This window comes from Schistocerca cancellata, unplaced genomic scaffold, assembly GCF_023864275.1.
Source record: "Schistocerca cancellata isolate TAMUIC-IGC-003103 unplaced genomic scaffold, iqSchCanc2.1 HiC_scaffold_782, whole genome shotgun sequence".
Taxonomy (NCBI): domain Eukaryota; kingdom Metazoa; phylum Arthropoda; class Insecta; order Orthoptera; family Acrididae; genus Schistocerca; species Schistocerca cancellata.
Window position 1 is genome coordinate 3787391 of NW_026046793.1, and position 18504 is coordinate 3805894.

General features: G+C 42.9%; 1 protein-coding gene across 3 annotated transcripts in view; it reads left to right on the forward strand.

The window, feature by feature from the left end:
• Window positions 1–11043, forward strand: part of LOC126143134 (disks large homolog 5-like) — a 367143-nt gene extending 356100 nt beyond the window's left edge. For all 3 annotated transcript variants that reach the window (XM_049915344.1, XM_049915343.1, XM_049915345.1), the window contains 2 exons: window positions 10481–10646; window positions 10859–11043. In XM_049915344.1, coding sequence (XP_049771301.1) covers window positions 10481–10646; window positions 10859–11028 — 336 coding nt within the window. In that variant the 3' untranslated portion in view covers window positions 11029–11043. The remainder of the gene's footprint in view (window positions 1–10480; window positions 10647–10858) is intronic.
• Window positions 11044–18504: the final 7461 nt, after the last annotated feature.

The following is an 18504-nucleotide window of genomic DNA, read 5'->3' on the forward strand; positions in this document are numbered from 1 at the left end:
TCTGAAGGTTGCAGGGGTAAAATACAGGGAGTGAAAGGCTATTTACAATTTGTACAGAAACCGGATGGCAGTTACAAGTGTCGAGGGGCAAGCAGTGGTTGGGAAGAGAGTGAGACAGGGTTGTAGCCTATCCCCAATGTTATTCAATCTGTATATTGAGCAAGCAGTAAAGGAAACAAAAGGAAAGTTCGGAGTAGGTATTAAAATCCATGGAGAAGAAATAAAAACTTTGAGGTTTGCCGATGACATTGTAATTCTGTCAGACATAGCAAAGGACTTGGAAGAGCAGTTGAACAGAATTGACAGTGTCTTGAAAGGAGGATATAAGATGAACACCAATAAAAGCAAAACGAGGATAATGGAATGTAGTCAAATTAAATTGGGTGATGCTGAGGGAATTAGATTAGGAAATGAGACACTTAAAGTAGTAAACGAGTTTTGCTATTTGGGGAGCAAAATAACTGATGATGGTCGAAGTAGAGAGGATATAAAATGTAGACTGGCAATGGCAAGGAACGCGTTTCTGAACAAGAGAAATTTGTTAACATAGAGTATAGATTTAAGTGTCAGGAAGTTGTTTCTGAAAGTATTTGTGAGGAGTGTAGCCATGTATGGAAGTGAAACATGGATGATAAATAGTTCGGATAAGAATAGAATAGCAGCTTTCGAAATGTGGTGCTACAGAAGAATACTGAAGATTAGATGGGTTGATCACATAACTAATGAGGAGGTATTGAATAGGATTGGGGAGAAGAGGAGTTTGTGGCACAACTTGACTAGAAGAAGGGATCGGTTGGTAGGACATGTTCTTAGGCTTCAAGGGAGGACCAATTTAGCATTGGAGGGCAGCGTGGATGGTAAAAATAGTTGAGGGAGACCAAGAGATGACTACACTAAGCAGATTCAGAAGGATGTAGGTTGCAGTAGGTACTGGGAGATGAAGCAGCTTGCACAGGATAGAGTAGCATGGAGAGCTGCATCAAACCAGTCTCAGGACTGAAGACAACAAGAAGATATTTGCATGCAGTGGGGAAGGGTAAAAAAAATTAGATATTTGGGTAGCACATGGCCCAAGCCAAAATCACAAAAATGAGTGGGTGGCCATATATGCATCTCCGCTTGTCATCAATTAGCTCATGAACAACACCGACCATTTGTATGTTGTTGTTGTTGTTGAGAAATGATGTCTTTATGCTAACTTAAGGAAAACGCAGCAGCTACTCACTGTACAAGACGTGCATGCATCCACAAAAGATAATGTTACGCATCTGGTAGAACAATGACGGTATGGTGTACTACAAATTGCTTCGCTAAGGCGTAACCATTACTGCTGACATTTACTGACAATAACTGAAATGTCTGGCAAATGCAATCCAAGAACAATGACCGGGAAGATAGTGTGATGTGATGCTACTCCACAGTAATGTCCTCCTGCATTCTGCAGGACTGAAAAGTAATACTGGAGCTGGGTTGGAAAGTCACTCCGCACCCACCTTATTCACCTGATTTTGCGACCTCAGATTTCCACGTTCTCTGCTCTCTATCAAACAGCTTTCAAGGTACTCCCTTTCCAGATGGAAACACCCTCTGAGCATGGCTCGACTAGTTCTTCACCTGATAGCCACATGATTCCTACAGTTTAATTGGAAAGTTACCCTGGCATTGGCAGACTGTTGTAAACATTGAAGAAGAATATGTCAGTGATGACTAAATCCTTGTTACGTGTATCTGTTGTGTTTAATAAGCTTAGGTACAAATGCTATGAACTTACGCAGCAACCTAATAGTATGGAGGTTAGTCCTTAATGAAGAAGAGATTGTAGAAAGTCAAACAATGGAAAATTCAGGTTGGAATGCAACAGTATTATGAAAAGGATAGTTGCTTCTCACCATATACCGGAGATGCTGAGTTGCAGATAGGCACAAACGTAGGTTGTATTTGTGTGTGAAGAAGAGGGAGGGGGAGCATATTTTTGATAAATATCTTGTTGGCTGAAAGCTGATTTTCGGACAGTTTTTTTCTTGTGCCATTCTGCAACTCGGCACCTGTGCTATATGATGAGTAGCAGCTGTCCTTTCCATAATATTGTTAGATTTTAGAAAGTGTTGCAGGTGTCACTAAGTGGAAGGAACACCTTGGCATTTTATAAGAAGCTGGAAATTTAATTAAGATATGAGGATGGTTTGAAAAGTTCTCAGAATGGAATAGAAAAAAAAGTACTTACATCACTGAAACATTTTTTTTCATTTTTCAATGTAGTCTCCTTGTAGACTAATGCACTTGGTCCAACAATGTTCCAGTGCCTTGATCCCATCTCGAAAATGAGTTTCCTCCAGACTTGCAAAAGAATTGTTAATTCCAGCTATCAATTCTTCATTTGAAGTGAATCTGCGTCCACCAAGGAAAATTTTTAGTTTTGGGAAGAGATGGAAGTCTGTCAGAGCCATATCAGGTGAATAAAGTAGGTGTGACAAGAATTTATACCTTAGTTCGTGTAATTTTGCCATGCCACTGGCACGTGTGGGGGCACATGTCAAGAGTCGCAGCACCCATCTTGCAGATAATATTTTCATTTCTAATTCTTCAGTTTAAATGCGATATACCTTTTCAGATGATATATGGCAAGTGTGAGCAATTTCACGCACTTTCAATGGGCGATCCTCCACACCCATTTTGTGCACTTATGCAATGATTTCTGGAGTAGTGACACGTCTTGGCCGGCCACTGTGCGAATCATCTAAGATCTCTCGACCAAATGTAAATTCGTTCACCCACTTGGCAACAGTTGTATATGAAGATGCATTGTCCCCTAGTGTATTCTGGAAATCGGCATGAATGTCCTTTGCTTTCATACATTTCTTTACAAAGTTCTTAATCTCTGCTCGAATCTTGAATTTTCTTTTTTTTTTTTTTTTTTTTTTTTTCTTCTTTCTTCCCCCCATCTTTGCAAATCACTACGTGGGAGCAACAGAGCCAAGTCGCAGCCACAGCTCTCTTTCGAGAGCATGACACCTGTTTACAGACAACAGTCCAATGAATATCACGTGAAACACTCGTTGTGCTGGTGCTGACCTCTTGTGGTGATTCCGAGAACTTTTCAAACCACCCTCGTACACCAAAGAAAGGAAGGAGTGCCTTACTTGTTGTTGGTAGACTAAGCTACATGAAGACATGTGAAAATTTGTTCAATAAAAATATTAGAATGGAGGAGGGATCATGCGCTTCCGTTATGATACAATGGTTAAATTGTGTTGAAATTATTTCAGTAATGTATGAGATCATGGAAGTAAGTGCAGTCAGCTGGTTATCACCATTCCCTACATCTACATCTATACTCCACAAAGCAAAGTCAGGTGAGGGTGGATGGTACGTTATGTATCAATGTCGCACCCCCACACTCTTCCCCATTCCATTCACAAATGACTCGTGGGAAGAAAGATTGCTGATAAGCTTTCATGTGAGGTCTGGGGTATCTCTAATTTTCCCTCCACGGTCTTGTCGCGAAATAGTGTGTACATAAAGTTCAAGAATACTTTAAATTATCGTCGACTGCGGCAGTCGCTTCCCGTATTCTCTCCCAGAGCTCTGCTACATCACATGCTAGGGCGGTACATACACCAGATCTATAATGTGTCCCCACATTAAAAAGTCACACGGAGTGAGATCTGGTGATCGGGAAGGCCCTTTCATGAAACAGCTGTCCCCTTTTGTAGCAAGGACGATCTATCGATGCGGCAGCTCCGTGTTCAGGTACCGATGAATTTCGCGATGAAAACGGGGTGGAGCCCCATCCTGCTGAAAGATGAACGGAGAGTCCGATTGCATTTGAGGCATCAGCCATTGCCCCAACATGTCCAAGTAGGAATATCCGGTGACAGTACTCTCGGCAAAGAACAATGTGGCCTGTACAGTTTTTGACGCGACACAGCACAAAGAACATTTACCTTTGGGGAATCGTGCTCAAATTCAATGCATTCATGTGGATGCTTTGAACCCCATATTCAACAATTATGCCTGTTCACTTTCCCATTAGTGTGAAAAGTGGCTTGATCGCTAAAAATTAAGCGATCAACAATGCCATCCCCATCCTCATTCAATTGTTGCAACTGCAAACAAAACTCAAAACACTTGTCTTTGTCGTCATTGAGCTTCTGCACTAGCTCCAATTTGAATGGTTTCATGGACAGCTTCTGTCACAGGACTTTCCACACTGTCATTGGAGCAGATTCCTTTGGAGTCTTTACAAATGTCTCTCGTACGTGCTCCACATTCACTTCACTTGCACTGGGACATCTGCCTCTCTCTGTCGGGCACAAGAAACCCGTCGTAACAAATTTGTTGTGCCAGTGGTAAATGGCCTTCCATGTTGGTGGCTTCTTGCCATACTCGGTTCTAAACAATCATTGAACAGCTGTAGCACACTTGTTTTTCTCGAATTCCAACACACAGAAAGCTTGCTCTGCACCTGAACGCGCTACATTTGCAACTAGCACTGATTATCAGCAACTTACCAAACTACGCTGTGTTGGTATACATAAAAAAAAACTTTCAGGGTTTCTCTTCAAAATGACATGTATAATATCTGTCCAATGTTTGGTTCTTGTGCAATAAATAATTGAAAGTGTTCCCGGACTATATGTACACCCTGTACATGTTGTAGGAAGCAATATACTAGTATCTCTTCTAGGAATGATAATTAATTGAAACCCTCAGCTCCCGACAGGTGTTGTTGATATACGTTGATAGGGACAGCTGAAAATGTGTTCCCCGACCGGGACTTGAACCCAGGATCTCCTGCTTACATGGCAGACGCTCTATCCGTCTGAGCCACCGAGGGTACAGACGAATAGTGCGACTGCAGGGACTTATCCCTTGCACGCTTCCCGTGAGACCCACATTCCCAACTGTCCACCGTCTATATACGTAATGTACCTAATAGATATTTGCCCTTCCACTCATTACTCGCGCACACCAAGTTGTCTATTCCCATAAGAGTTCAGGCAACCTGTGCGCATTTGCACAGACGAACGTCAATGGCTGGATAGCCTTTAACTATATATATGAAGATAGTAATTGTTCTCGAAAGAACAGATACCATTGATCACCGTGCAGCTTCTCTAGAATAAATGATAATTAATTAAAACCCTTATCTGCTGACAGGTGTTGTTGATATACCTCGGTGGGGATAGCTGAAAATGTGTGTCTGCCATGAAAGCAGGAGATCCCGGGTTCGAGTCCCGGTCGGGGCACACATTTTCAGCTGTCCCCATCGAGGTATATCATCACCTGTAGGCAGCTGAAGGTTTCAAGTATCATTCATTCTAGAGAAGCTGCACAGTCATCAATGGTATCTGTTCTCTCAAGTACAATTACTATCTCCATATATATATTCTAGGAATGTACGCTCTTGGAAGTTTTGACAGTAAAGAGCACAGTGGTGCAGAATGCTTCTCTTGCAGCGTCGCTCTGGGATTAGCTGAGCATCATCTTCACTCTCTTACTAAATAAACCTTTAACGAAATGTGCTGCTCTTCTTTGAATGCCCTTGTTCTTGTGTCTTTCCTATCTGATACAGAAACCAGCCTGATGAGGTTCATCAAGTATTGGTTGAACAAGGGTTTTGTAAGCTGCCTGCGTTGTGGGTTGCCTCCATCTCCACAGGATCTTCCAATGAGTCTGTTTGGTGTCAGCCTCAGCAATAAGTTTCATGTGTTCATTCCACTTTAAACTGCTCCATACGTACATTACTAGATGTTTTATGGGAGTGATTGCATCCAGTGAGTGTTCTGCAGTTGTTCAGCCATATAGCAGTGGGTCTTCGTGCCTATTTATTTGCAATTCATTAAATTTGTTTTACGTTGAGGGTCACCTGCCAATCCCTGCACCAAGCATTGATCATTTGCAGATTGTGTTGGATTTCGATTCAATTTCCTAGTGTTGCAACATCTCTGTACACAACAGTATTTTCCATGAAAATCTTCATGGTACTTTCAACATTAGGACATTTATGTATTATACATCTGAAGATTTCTCTCTATTGAAAATGACATGTTGTTTTCTGTTACCTAGAAAATCTTCAGTCCAATCACTCAGCTTGTCAAATATTCCATATGCTCCTGTTTTGTTGTCGAACACATTCCGGAAGCTGAGAAAATGTTTTTTTCCCCTTTAAAATTCATTTTTGTAAGTTAGTTTCTGTAGTTGTAAATTTTTATTGAGGTTGGATTCCTCTGGAAACCATGTTCTCAACTACCACAGTATTAGTGCTGTAAACAAGAAAAATGGCAGCCTCAGTTGTAAGAGATTTGAAATAATTTATTACAGCAAATTGATTTGTCACCGCATGGCCATTTTCAGTACAAAAATAAGTATTGAAGACTCGTGTAATAAAAGCACATACTAACAACTTCAACATGGCCGTCCGCAGCTTGTGGTCTAATGGCTAGCGTTGCTGCCTCTGGATCACAGAGTCCCGGGTTCGATTCCCGGCTGGTTAGGGCATTTTATCTGCCCAGGCACTGGGTGTTTGTGTTGCGCCATCATTTCAACATCATTATTATTTGTGAACATGGCTAAAATTTGACTGTGTAAAGATTGGGACACTGTACAGGCACTGATGACCGTGCGGTTAATCAGCCCACAAACCAATCATCAACATCCTCCTCATCCAACGTTTATTGTGTGTTGAGATCATGTTGAAGTTATAATATGTGCTTTTATTGCACAAATTTTAAAACTAATATTTGCACTGAAGAGGGTCCTGTAGTGAATGAAATAGATTTTCTGTAATAAATGATTTCATCTCTCTTAGAATCGAGGCTGCCATTTTTTAATTTTTTTTTTTGATACAGGAGCTATTATTATTATTGACTTTTTTTTCTCAGACTTAAGTCTGGTTAAAAATGGAACGTGACGCGGACCTCGGTCAAGCGTGACTTCCTTGTAACTGTATGGTATATGTTATATTGCATTTAGGAACTTTCGGGTCATTGAACATGTATCAATAATTACAGATTTTTGTAGTTGTATATATATATGTTTGGATGTAGAAGTATTGCATTGATGTACTGGTGGATATTGTGAGGTATGACTCCTGTAGTTGATAGTATAATTGGGATAATGTCGACTTTATCCTGATGCCACATGTCCTTGACTTCCTCAGCCAGTTGGATGTATTTTTCAATTTTTTCTCCTGTTTTCTTCTGTATATTTGTTGTGTTGGGTATGGATATTTCAATTAGTTGTGTTAATTTCTTCTTTTTATTGGTGAGTATGATGTCAGGTTTGTTATGTGGTGTTGTTTTATCTGTTATAATCGTTCTGTTCCAGTATAATTTGTATTCATCATTCTCCAGTACATTTTGTGGTGTGTACTTGTATGTGGGAACGTGTTGTTTTATTAGTTTATGTTTTATGGCAAGTTGTTGATGTATTATTTTTGCTACATTGTCATGTCTTCTGGGGTATTCTGTATTTGCTAGTATTGTACATCCGCTTGTGATGTGATCTACTGTTTCTATTTGTTGTTTGCAAAGTCTGTCTTTATCTGTTGTGGTATTGGGATCTTTAATAATATGCTTGCTGTAATATCTGGTGTTTATTATTTGATCCTGTATTGCAATCATGAATCCTTCCATCTCACTGTATATATTGCCTTTTCTTAGCCATGTGTTGGATGCGTCTTGATCGATGTGTGGCTGTGCCATGTAGTGTTTTCTTTCTCCAATTTACTTTTTTTGTATCTGTTGATGTTATGTGATCTAAAGGATTGTAGAAGTGGTTATGAAATTGCAGTGGTGTAGCCAATGTATTTATATGAGTGATTGCTTTGTGTATTTTGCTAGTTTCTGCTCGTTCTAGAAAGAATTTTCTTAAATTGTCTACATGTCCATAATGTAGGTTTTTTATGTCGATAAATCCCCTTCCTCCTTCCTTTCTGCTTAATGTGAATCTTTCAGTTGCTGAATGTATGTGATGTATTCTGTATTTGTGGCATTGTGATCGTGTAAGTGTATTGAGTGCTTCTAGGTCTGTGTTACTCCATTTCACTACTCCAAATGAGTTAGTCAATATTCGTATAGCATAAGTAATTATAGCTTTTGTCTTGTTTCTTGCTGTCAATTGTTTTCAGTATTTTTGTTAGTCTTTGTTTATATTTTTCTTTTAGTTCTTCTTTAATATTTGTATTATCTATTCCTATTTTTTGTCTGTATCCTAGATATTTATAGGCATCTGTTTTTTCCATTGCTTCTATGCAGTCGCTGTGGTTCTCCAATATGTAATCTTCTTGTTTAGTGTGTTTTCCCTTGACAATGCTATTTTTCTTACATTTGTCTGTTCCAAAAGCCATATTTATATATCATTGCTGAATACTTCTGTTATCTTTAGTAATTGGTTGAGTTGTTGATTGGTTGCTGCCAGTAGTTTTAGATCATCCATGTATAGCAAAGGTGTGATTTTGTGCGGGTATGTTCCAGTAACATTGTATCCATAATATGTATTATTTAGCATGTTGGATAGTGGGTTCAGAGCAAGACAGAACCATAAAGGACTTAATGAGTCTCCTTGGTATATTCCACACTTAATCTGTATTGGCTGTGATGTGTGATTATTTGAATTTGTTTGGATATTAAGTATAGTTTTCCAATTTTTCATTTCTATGTTTAGGAACTGTATCAATTTAGGATCTACTTTGTATATTTCCAATATTTGTAGTAACCATGAATGGGGTACACTATCAAAAGCTTTTTGGTAATCAATGTATGCGTAGTGTAGCGACCTTTGTTTAGTTTTAGCTTGATATGTCACCTCTGCATCTATTATCAGTTGCTCTTTACATCCTCAAGCTCCTTTGCAACAGCCTTTTTGTTCTTCATTTATAATTTTGTTCTGTGTTGTATGTGTCATTAATTTCTGTGTAATGACTGAAGTTAATATTTTGTATATTGTTGGTAGGCATGTTATGGGGCGATATTTAGCTGGGTTTGCTGTGTCTGCTTGATCTTTAGGTTGAAGATAAGTTATTCCATGTGTAAGTGTATCAGGGAATGTGTATGGGTCTGCAATGTAACTGTTAAATAATTTAGTTAGTTGTGAATGTGTTGAGGTGAACTACTTTAGCCAGAAATTTGCTATTTTATCTTTTCCAGGGGCTTTCCAATTGTGAGTAGAATTAATTGCTTGGGTGACTTCATGTTGCAAAATTATCACTTCAGGCATTTGTGGTATCGTCTTGTATGTGTCTGTTTCTGCTTGTATCCACCGTGCATGCCTGTTATGTTGTACCAGGTTTGACCATATGTTGCTCCAGAAGTGTTCCATGTCTGTTATGTTTGGTGGATTGTCTATTTTAATGTGTGTGTTATCTATTGTCTGGTAAAATTTCTTTTGGTTTGTGTTGAATGTTTGGTTTTGTTTCCTTCTATTTTCACATTTTTTGTATCTTCTGAGTCGTTTGGCCAATGCTTGTAATTTCTGCTTCTTTTCATTTAATTGCTCTATCGCTTCTTGTTGTGAGATTTTACCTAACCTTTTTCGTTTTTTTTCTGACATTTCATTTTTTATAAATTGTGTTAGCTGTCCGATGTCTTTTCTCAGTTTTTCTATTCTGATCTGTAGCCTGTGTTGCCAAGCTGGTTTTGTGGGTTTCTTCTGTGTGTTGGTTGGTTCTGATCTCTGCCTAGTGTGTATATTTAGTGTTGTGAGTGCTCCTATATAAACCAGTAGTTGTAACTCTTCCATAGTTGTGTTTTCATTTATTTTGTTGTGTATGATTGCGTTGGTAGTTTTTATTGTTGTTTCGACTTGTGGGTTATTTGGCGGTCTATGCAAGAATGATCTAATGTCTGTATTTGTGTCTTTGTGTTCTATATATGTCAGCTGAAATTTATCTTCTATATCTAACATGTGTGTCACTTCATGTTCTATTTGTGCTTGTTCTGGTGGCTGTCTGAAGATTTCGTTTTCCTCTGATTGTTTAAAATTGATGCGTGTTGTCCTTTGTTTGCTCTGGGATGTTTGAGTCCATTACTGTATTTTCTTCTTCTTCTGATTGCACATTATTTTGTTCCAGTATTTGTTGTACTTGTTGTTTGATGTTTTCTAATTCTGACTGGGGTATCCTGTTATTTTTTATTATTACATGGATCTGATCAGCTAGTCGTTGTTCTGTTAAAAATTTTAATTCTGGGTATCTGGTAATAAATGTTGTGTATACTTGTGATCTGTATCCAGTTGTGTTGGTTCCTAGGTTTGTTGCTTGGTAATAACAGAACATGAGGTGTCAGTTAACTTCATCTGACCATCTCATCCTCTCTTTGTTTTCATTCTAGGGTGGTTGCAGGAAGCATATCCTGCAAAACACCTCTATTATTATTATTATTATTATTATTATTATTATTATTATTATTATTATTATTTGAGGTGTTAATGACAGAACTGCAATATCCTAATTGTGCCCCCAATCTTTATTTGATTGCAGTTGCATGAAACCATGGTATCACTGATGAACAGAGATTCTACTTTACAAGAGACATTGGACTTTGGTACAGCATATAATGACTTGTTCTATATACTGGATCTTGTGGCGCAAAAGAGGATGGCAAGACATGTGACACTAAGTTTACCTGAAATGTCTATCCTCGCAGGTAAGAAATGGTAACTTGGAAAAACATTGCAAATAATGATTGGTCTTTAGATTTATGTGCCAGAACTTTGTAAGAACTGTGTTCACGATGGTCTGGCTGAATTAATTTCTGCAAAATGCTGCATTTTTAATAAAATAGAACAAAGTGACACCTGTAAAATCATTAGGATGATGAAACTTTGATATGGCTTATGAAACAAAAATAATTTTCAGACGATCCTCGTTTAGAGCATCTCATTGGCATGCACTCAGATGAAACACGTGAATCTGAAAGTTCCAACAAATTCTCAAATACCTGTGAGTGGAATCAACATATGGATGCTTTACTGTCTAATAATGATCAACTGGTTCAATCATTAAGAGACCTCATTGCTGTATGGTGAGTTCCAGCAAATGTATGTTTCTATATTTCAATTGATGTCCAGTGTATAATCTTGATTTAAATAATTGAAAGAACAAAATTCATATCTTCGTGGACTGACTGACTACTATGTTACAGAATATAAAAACTGTAACATACATATTTAGAAGTATTTATTGCAGTGTCATAGTGTAATGTCAGTTTGAAACAGCAAGGTGTGAGGAAGGGACCTCCAGGAGTACGTACATCCTATTTGTTCTACACAAGTATCACACGTTATTACTCTTGCGTTTTGTTTTGGAAGTTTCGATTCGAATTCCTTTGTTCACCAGTTCGTTGTTTTCATTTCTATGAGAGGTATATGTGGCATCTTGAGTGCTCTCACTGTTCATCTCATTTACTTGTGATTGGAGTATATTCTTACAACATGACTCGTATTCTATAACCAATGTATAGTATGACAGTTTCCAAGACTACAGGAAGAGAACACACACATAATCATTAAACCGTCCAGTAGAGCTCAGATGCTGCTTACGGTTGCCACACCAGGGAAGCCCCCCTGCGGGTCCGGGGATTAGAATAGGCCCGAGGTATTCCTGCCTGTCGTAAGAGGCGACTAAAAGGAGTCCATCCCCCTCACGGGGGTAGTTAGCGCCTGCGTCCGGAGACGGACGGTTCCACGACCTATAATCGTGGTCTTCTTGGTTTTTCACTTCTAGTTTCTTCCTTCCTTTTGTTGGTTCCTTCCTTTGCTCTTCTCCACCTCACTGTCTTCCTTACTCTTTCCCTTGACTTCTCCTTGCCTTCTCATTGCCTTTTTTTCTCCTTGCCTTCTCATTGCCTTTTTCTCCTTGCCTTCTCATTGCCTTTTTCTCCTTGCCTTCTCATTGCCTTTTTCTCCTTGCCTTCTCATTGCCTTTTTCTCCTTGCCTTCTCATTGCCTTTTTTTTTCTCCTTGCCTTCTCATTGCCTTTTTTTTTTCTCCTTGCCTTCTCATTGCCTTTTTTTTTTCTCCTTGCCTTCTCATTGCCTTTTTTTTTTCTCCTTGCCTTCTCATTGCCTTTTTTTTTTTTTCTCCTTGCCTTCTCATTGCCTTTTTTTTTTCTCCTTGCCTTCTCATTGCCTTTTTTTTTTCTCCTTGCCTTCTCATTGCCTTTTTTTTTCTCCTTGCCTTCTCATTGCCTTCTTCTCCTTGCCTTCTCTGGTCTCCGCCTTGGCGTTTGAGACAGTCTGTCCTCTTTCTCCCTCTCTCTCTTCTTTTTCCTCTTCTTCCTTCCTCCCTGTGCGTGGGAGGCCCGGGGAGGGGTGATTGCCTGATCTGATACCTTCTGACCATGCCGATTGGTCCCTCCGTCTGTTTCTCGGGAGGTGTGACCTGAGGTGTAAACATTCACCTAAGGCGGGAGTGCCCTCTGAGAGGGTCCCCACAAGGAAGGAGCGCGCCATCGGAGACACTGGCAATCATGGGGGATTCCTCCGCAATGGATTCTACTCCATCTCTCTCGATTTCGACCCAAAAATGGAAACGTGACCAGCCAACAGTGACAAAAGTACTACCGCCTGTCCCACAGTTCCTCGTAGTTTCTCGATCTGAGGACGGAAAGGATTTTTCCTCTGTCAACCCTTTCGTTATTCAGAAGGGCGTAGATGCCATAGCCGGATCTGTCAAATCTTGTACCAGGTTGCGTAACGGCACCTTATTACTAGAAACTGAGAGTGCCTTTCAGGCACAAAAACTGCTTCGGGCCACCCTCCTGTACACGTTCCCTGTCCGGGTGGAGGCCCACCGAACTTTGAATTCGTCTCGTGGTGTAGTCTATACTAGCTCCCTCGACGGATTGACTGACGAGGAGCTTCAATCTTTCCTCGCTGAGCAGGGCGTGACGGCTGTCCATCGGGTCATGAAAAAGGTCAACAATGACCTTGTACCGACCCGGACACTTTTCTTGACCTTCGATAGTGTTAAGCTGCCATCGCGCATCAAGGCGGGCTATGAGGTTATTTCTGTTCGCCCCTATGTCCCGACACCTACGCGCTGCTACCAGTGTCAGCGTTTCAATCACACTCGACAGTCTTGTTCCAATGCGGCTAAATGTGTCACTTGTGGCAGGGATGCCCATGAGGGTGACTGTCCACCTCAGTCTCCTCGTTGTGTGAACTGTCAGGGTGACCATGCCGCATCCTCCCGCGACTGTCCTGTCTATAAGGAAGAACGCTGTATCCAAGAAATTCGGGTCAAAGAGAAAGTGTCCACCTCGGCTGCTCGCAAGCTATTGGCTAGTAGGAAGCCCGCGCTGCTCCCAGCGGGGAAATACAGTACTGTCCTCGCCTCTCCTCGGACTACCAGGGAGGTAGCAACCCAGACATGCGATCTGACCTTCAGCACCACGGTCGTCCGTTCGGCCAGTGCTAAGATCGCGCGGTCGACGTCTCCTCTTCCTCCCATCACCCCACAGACACCAGCCCCTTCATCAGCTTCTGCTAAGACGAAGACCCCGAAGTCAGATGCACGGGCCTTCAAGAAGGAACCGTCCCGTGCAGACTTCCTACGTTCCTCGACCTCCCAGCCTTCGACCGGTACTTCCACCAAACGTCCTTCCAAAAAGGCTCATAGGAAGCACAGTTCTCCTTCTCCGCCTCGGCGCATTTCTTCTCCTGCGCCACACAGCGGTTGCCGCCCCAGGCCGTCATCCGTTTCGCCTGGCCGCACCGCTGGTAGCCGTACATCTGGCCGTTCACCGGCGGAGGAAGCTCCCCCTCCCGGCCATCCTCCCGAGGTGGCCGATGAACCTATGGACCCAATGGACGATGAATGTCCGCCTACTGATAGCAGCGGCAGTGCTCGCTCGAAGCCAGGCCCTCAGCGGCCTTCGAGGTGACCCCTTCTTTCATCTTCCTTTTCTTACGATGGCACTTATTCACTGGAATATTCGCAGCATTTGCTCCAACCGAGAGGACTTGAAGTTGCTGCTCCGCTTGCACCGTCCGCTCGTCGTAGCCCTCCAGGAAACGAAGCTACACCCATGCGATCAAATTGCCTTGGCACACTACACCTCTGTGCGTTTTGACCTACCCCCTGTGGTAGGTGTCCCAGCTCATGGAGGGGTTATGTTGCTGGTCCGGGATGATATTTACTACGATCCCATCACGTTGCACACCGGCCTGCAGGCAGTTGCCATCCGCATTACTCTCCCCATTTTTACGTTTTCCTTTTGTACCGTTTACACTCCGTCATCTGCCGTTACCAGGGCAGACATGATGCAACTTATTGCTCAGCTACCTGCACCATTTTTGTTAACTGGAGACTTCAATGCCCACCATCCCCTTTGGGGCTCTCCAGCATCCTGCCCAAGGGGCTCCTTGTTAGCAGACCTTTTCAACCAGCTCAATCTTGTCTGCCTCAATACTGGCACCCCTACTTTTCTTTCGGACACATCTCACACCTATTCCCATTTAGACCTCTCTATATGTACTCCCCAACTTGCACACCGGTTTGAGTGGTATGCACTTGCTGATACGTATTAGAGCGACCACTTCCGTGTGTTGTCCATCTCCTGCAGCATACTCCCTCTCCGTGCTCCTCTAGTTGGACCATCTCCAAGGCAGACTGGGGGCTCTTCTCTTCCAGGGCGACCTTTCAGGATCAAACCTTCACAAGCTGTGATCATCAGGTCGCACACCTCACGGAAGTCATTCTCGCTGCTGCTGAATATTCCATCCCTCACCCTACTTCTTCTCCACGTCGCGTATCGGTCCCCTGGTGGACCGCAGCATGTAGAGACGCTTTACGTGCTCGTCGACGTGCTTTACGCACCTTTAAATGCCACCCTACAGTGGCGAATTGTTTAATTATAAACGATTACGTGCTCAGTGTCGTCGTATTATTAAAGAAAGCAAGAAAGCCAGCTGGGCTGCTTTCACAAGCACCTTCAACAGTTTTACTCCTTCTGTTGTCTGGGGTAGCCTGCGCCGGCTCTCTGGCACTAAGGTCCACTCCCCAGTTTCTGGCTTGAAGGTCGCGAATGACGTCCTTGTGGCCCCTGAGGCTGTCTCCAATGCCTTCGGCCGCTTTTTCGCAGAGGTTTCGAGCTCCGCTCATTACCACCCTGCCTTCCTCCCCGCAAACAGGCAGAGGAGGCTAGGCCACCTGACTTCCGCTCCTCGAATTGTGAAAGTTATAATGCCCCATTCACCATGCGGGAACTCGAAACCGCACTTGGCCGATCACGGTCCTCCGCTCCAGGGCCTGATTCTATTCATATTCAGATGCTGAAGAACCTTTCTCCTGCGGGTAAAGGTTTTCTTCTTCGTACATACAATCGCATCTGGATGGAGGGCCATGTTCCCGCATGCTGGCGTGAGTCTATTGTTGTCCTGATTCCTAAGCCGGGGAAGGACAAGCACTTGCCTTCCAGTTATCGACCTATCTCGCTTACTAGCTGTGTCTGTAAAGTGATGGAGCGAATGGTTAACTCTCGATTGGTTTGGCTGCTCGAGTCTCGACGCCTACTTACCAATGTACAATGTGGATTTCGTAGGCGCCACTCTGCTGTTGACCATCTGGTTATGTTGTCGACCTTCATTATGAATAACTTCTTGTGGAATCACCCGACTGCGGCTGTGTTCTTTGATTTGGATAAGGCTTAAGACACCTGTTGGAGGGCGGGCATTCTCCGCACCATGCATACATGGGGCCTTCGCAGTCGCCTCCCTCTTTTTATTCGTTCCTTTTTAATGGATCGACAGTTCAGGGTACGTGTGGGTTCTGTCCTGTCTGACACCTTTCGCCAGGAGAATGGGGTGCCACAGGGCTCAGTTTTGAGCGTCGCTCTCTTCGCCATCGCGATCAATCCAATAATGGATTGCCTCCCAGCTGATGTATCAGGCTCCCTTTTCATGGACGATTTTACCATCTATTGCAGTGCGCAGTGTACACGTGTCCTGGAGCGCTGTCTTCAGCGTTCTCTTGACAGTCTTTACTCCTGGAGTGTCGCCAATGGCTTCCGTTTTTCTGCCGAGAAGACGGTCTGTATTAACTTCTGGCGCTACAAAGAGTTTCTCCCACCGTCCTTACGACTCGGTCCCGTTGCTCTCCCAATCGTGGAGACAACCAAATTTTTAGGCCTTACATTTGACAGGAAACTTAGCTGGTCTCCACATGTCATATTTGGCCGCCCGTTGTACCCGTTCTTTAAATGTCCTCAGTGTTCTCAGTGGTCTGTCGTGGGGAGCGGATAGAACCATCCTACTTCGTCTCTATCGGTCGATCGTCCGCTCCAAGCTGGATTATGGGAGCTTCGTATACTCCTCTGCACGGCCATCCATCTTACGCCGCCTCAACTCCATACAACATCGGGGTTTACGACTTGCGATCGGAGCATTTTATACTAGTCCCATAGAGAGTCTTCATGCTGACGCTGGCGAATTGCCACTCAACTACCGGCGCGATATACTGCTTTGTCGGTATGCCTGTCGGCTACTGTCAATGCCCGACCATCCGTCTTATCGTTCCTTTTTTGACGACTCTCTCGACCGTCAATACGGGTTGTATGTCTCTGCCCTGCTACCCCCCTGGAGTTCGCTTTCGTCGCCTCCTTCAACACCTTAATTTTTCACTCCCTGCAACCTTTCGAGTGGGCGAGAGCCACATGCCACCTTGGCTCCAGGCTCAGGTCCGCGTTCACCTTGACCTCAGCTCGCTCCCAAAAGAGGTCACCCCCGGTTCGGTCTACCACTCCCGTTTTTTGGAACTTTGTTTGAAGTTCATCAACATGACTTTCATTTATACAGATGGCTCTAAGACCAATGACGGGGTTGGGTGTTCCTTTATTGTCGGGGCACAAAGTTTCAAATACCGGCTCCATGGCCATTGTTCGGTCTTCACAGCTGAGCTCTTTGCCCTCTACCAGGCTGTTCTTTACATCTGCCGCCACCGACATTCTGCTTATGTCATCTGCTCCGACTCCCTGAGCGCCATCCAGAGCCTCAGTGATCCGTACCCGGTTCACCCTTTCGTACACTGGATCCAACGCTCTCTTCAGCAGCTGGTGGACGTCGGTTCTCCGGTTAGCTTTATGTGGGTTCCTGGCCATGTCGGTATCCCTGGGAACGAAGCTGCAGATGCCGCGGCCAAGGCTGCGGTCCTCCAGCCTCGGACAGCTTCTTGTTGTGTCCCTTCGTCCGATTTTAGCAGGGTCATTTGTCAGCGCATTGTGTCACTGTGACATGCCGATTTGGCTGCACTTACCGACAACAAGCTTCGGGCCTTAAAACCTCTTCCCGTGGCTTGGACGTACTCCTCCCGCCCTTCTCGGCGGGAGGAGGTCGTTTTAGCCCGGTTAAGAATTGGACACTGCCGGTTCAGCCATCGCCATCTGCTGACGGCTGCACCGGCGCCGTTCTGCCCCTGTGGGCACTTGCTGACGGTTAGACACATTTTAATGTCCTGTCCAGATCTTAACACGCAGCGCCTAGATCTTAACCTGCCAAATACTTTCGATGCCATTTTAGCGGATGACCCACGAGCAGCTGCTCGTGTTCTTCGTTTTATCAATTTGACGAACTTCGCTAAGGACATTTGATGATGCTGTTTTTTAATCCTATACCTGTTAGTCTGTCTTTTATCGTGTTTTCCCTTTTAGTTGTTGTTGTCAACTTGTGCCTCGCGGTGCATTCTTAGAGTAGTCAGGGCGCTAATGACCATTGAAGTTGTGCGCCCTAAAACCACAAAAAAAAAAACCACCAGGGAAGGTTTGGGACGTTTACCATTTGTAATTTTGGTTCCAGGGTTCCCTAAATGGGTTAGACTGTGTCTGCTTTCCTAACTACTGATACAAAGACCTAACTGCAAGATGAGATCTATAGGTAGCACATTTCTCAACACTTTATTGCAGTAGACTGAAACATTTTCCGCACAGAGAGATCTTTTGCAGTGTATGTTAACTCTGCTGCAATCTTAAAGGTTTTGCAGTTTTTGATCCTGAATTACACATTTAATGCTCATTGCATGTATTCAATCTGTATGTGTGATAAAATAGTGGTGTTACTTTTAATCACATGTCGTGTGCTGTGTTTGACTGACAGAAGCAAACTAAGTGCCGAATTTGAATTGAAATGTATGCGAAGATAATGTGCCTTTTTTTTTTACTCGTGCTTTTGTATAATGAAATGTGCAGATTGGTATCCCACATTAAAGATCTGTCCTAAACACATTATTTCCAGTATCGTTTGTTAAAATAGTCTCAGGAAAAGTGGCATAGGTAGCAAGCTATTACCATTACAGGTATATTGTTCTGTTGGAATTATGTGTACCCTTACCTGGATCTGCACTGTTTATAGTTCTCAGTTGTTATTCAGGTATGGTCTGGATGCTCAACTTACCTCACTTTCACCCTGAACCCATATTCCAAATATTTGTCTGATACACAGCACATTCTATTCATATTTTGCTATTCTGACTCACAATATGTACACTTATTTGTAAGAAAATAAAATTCTC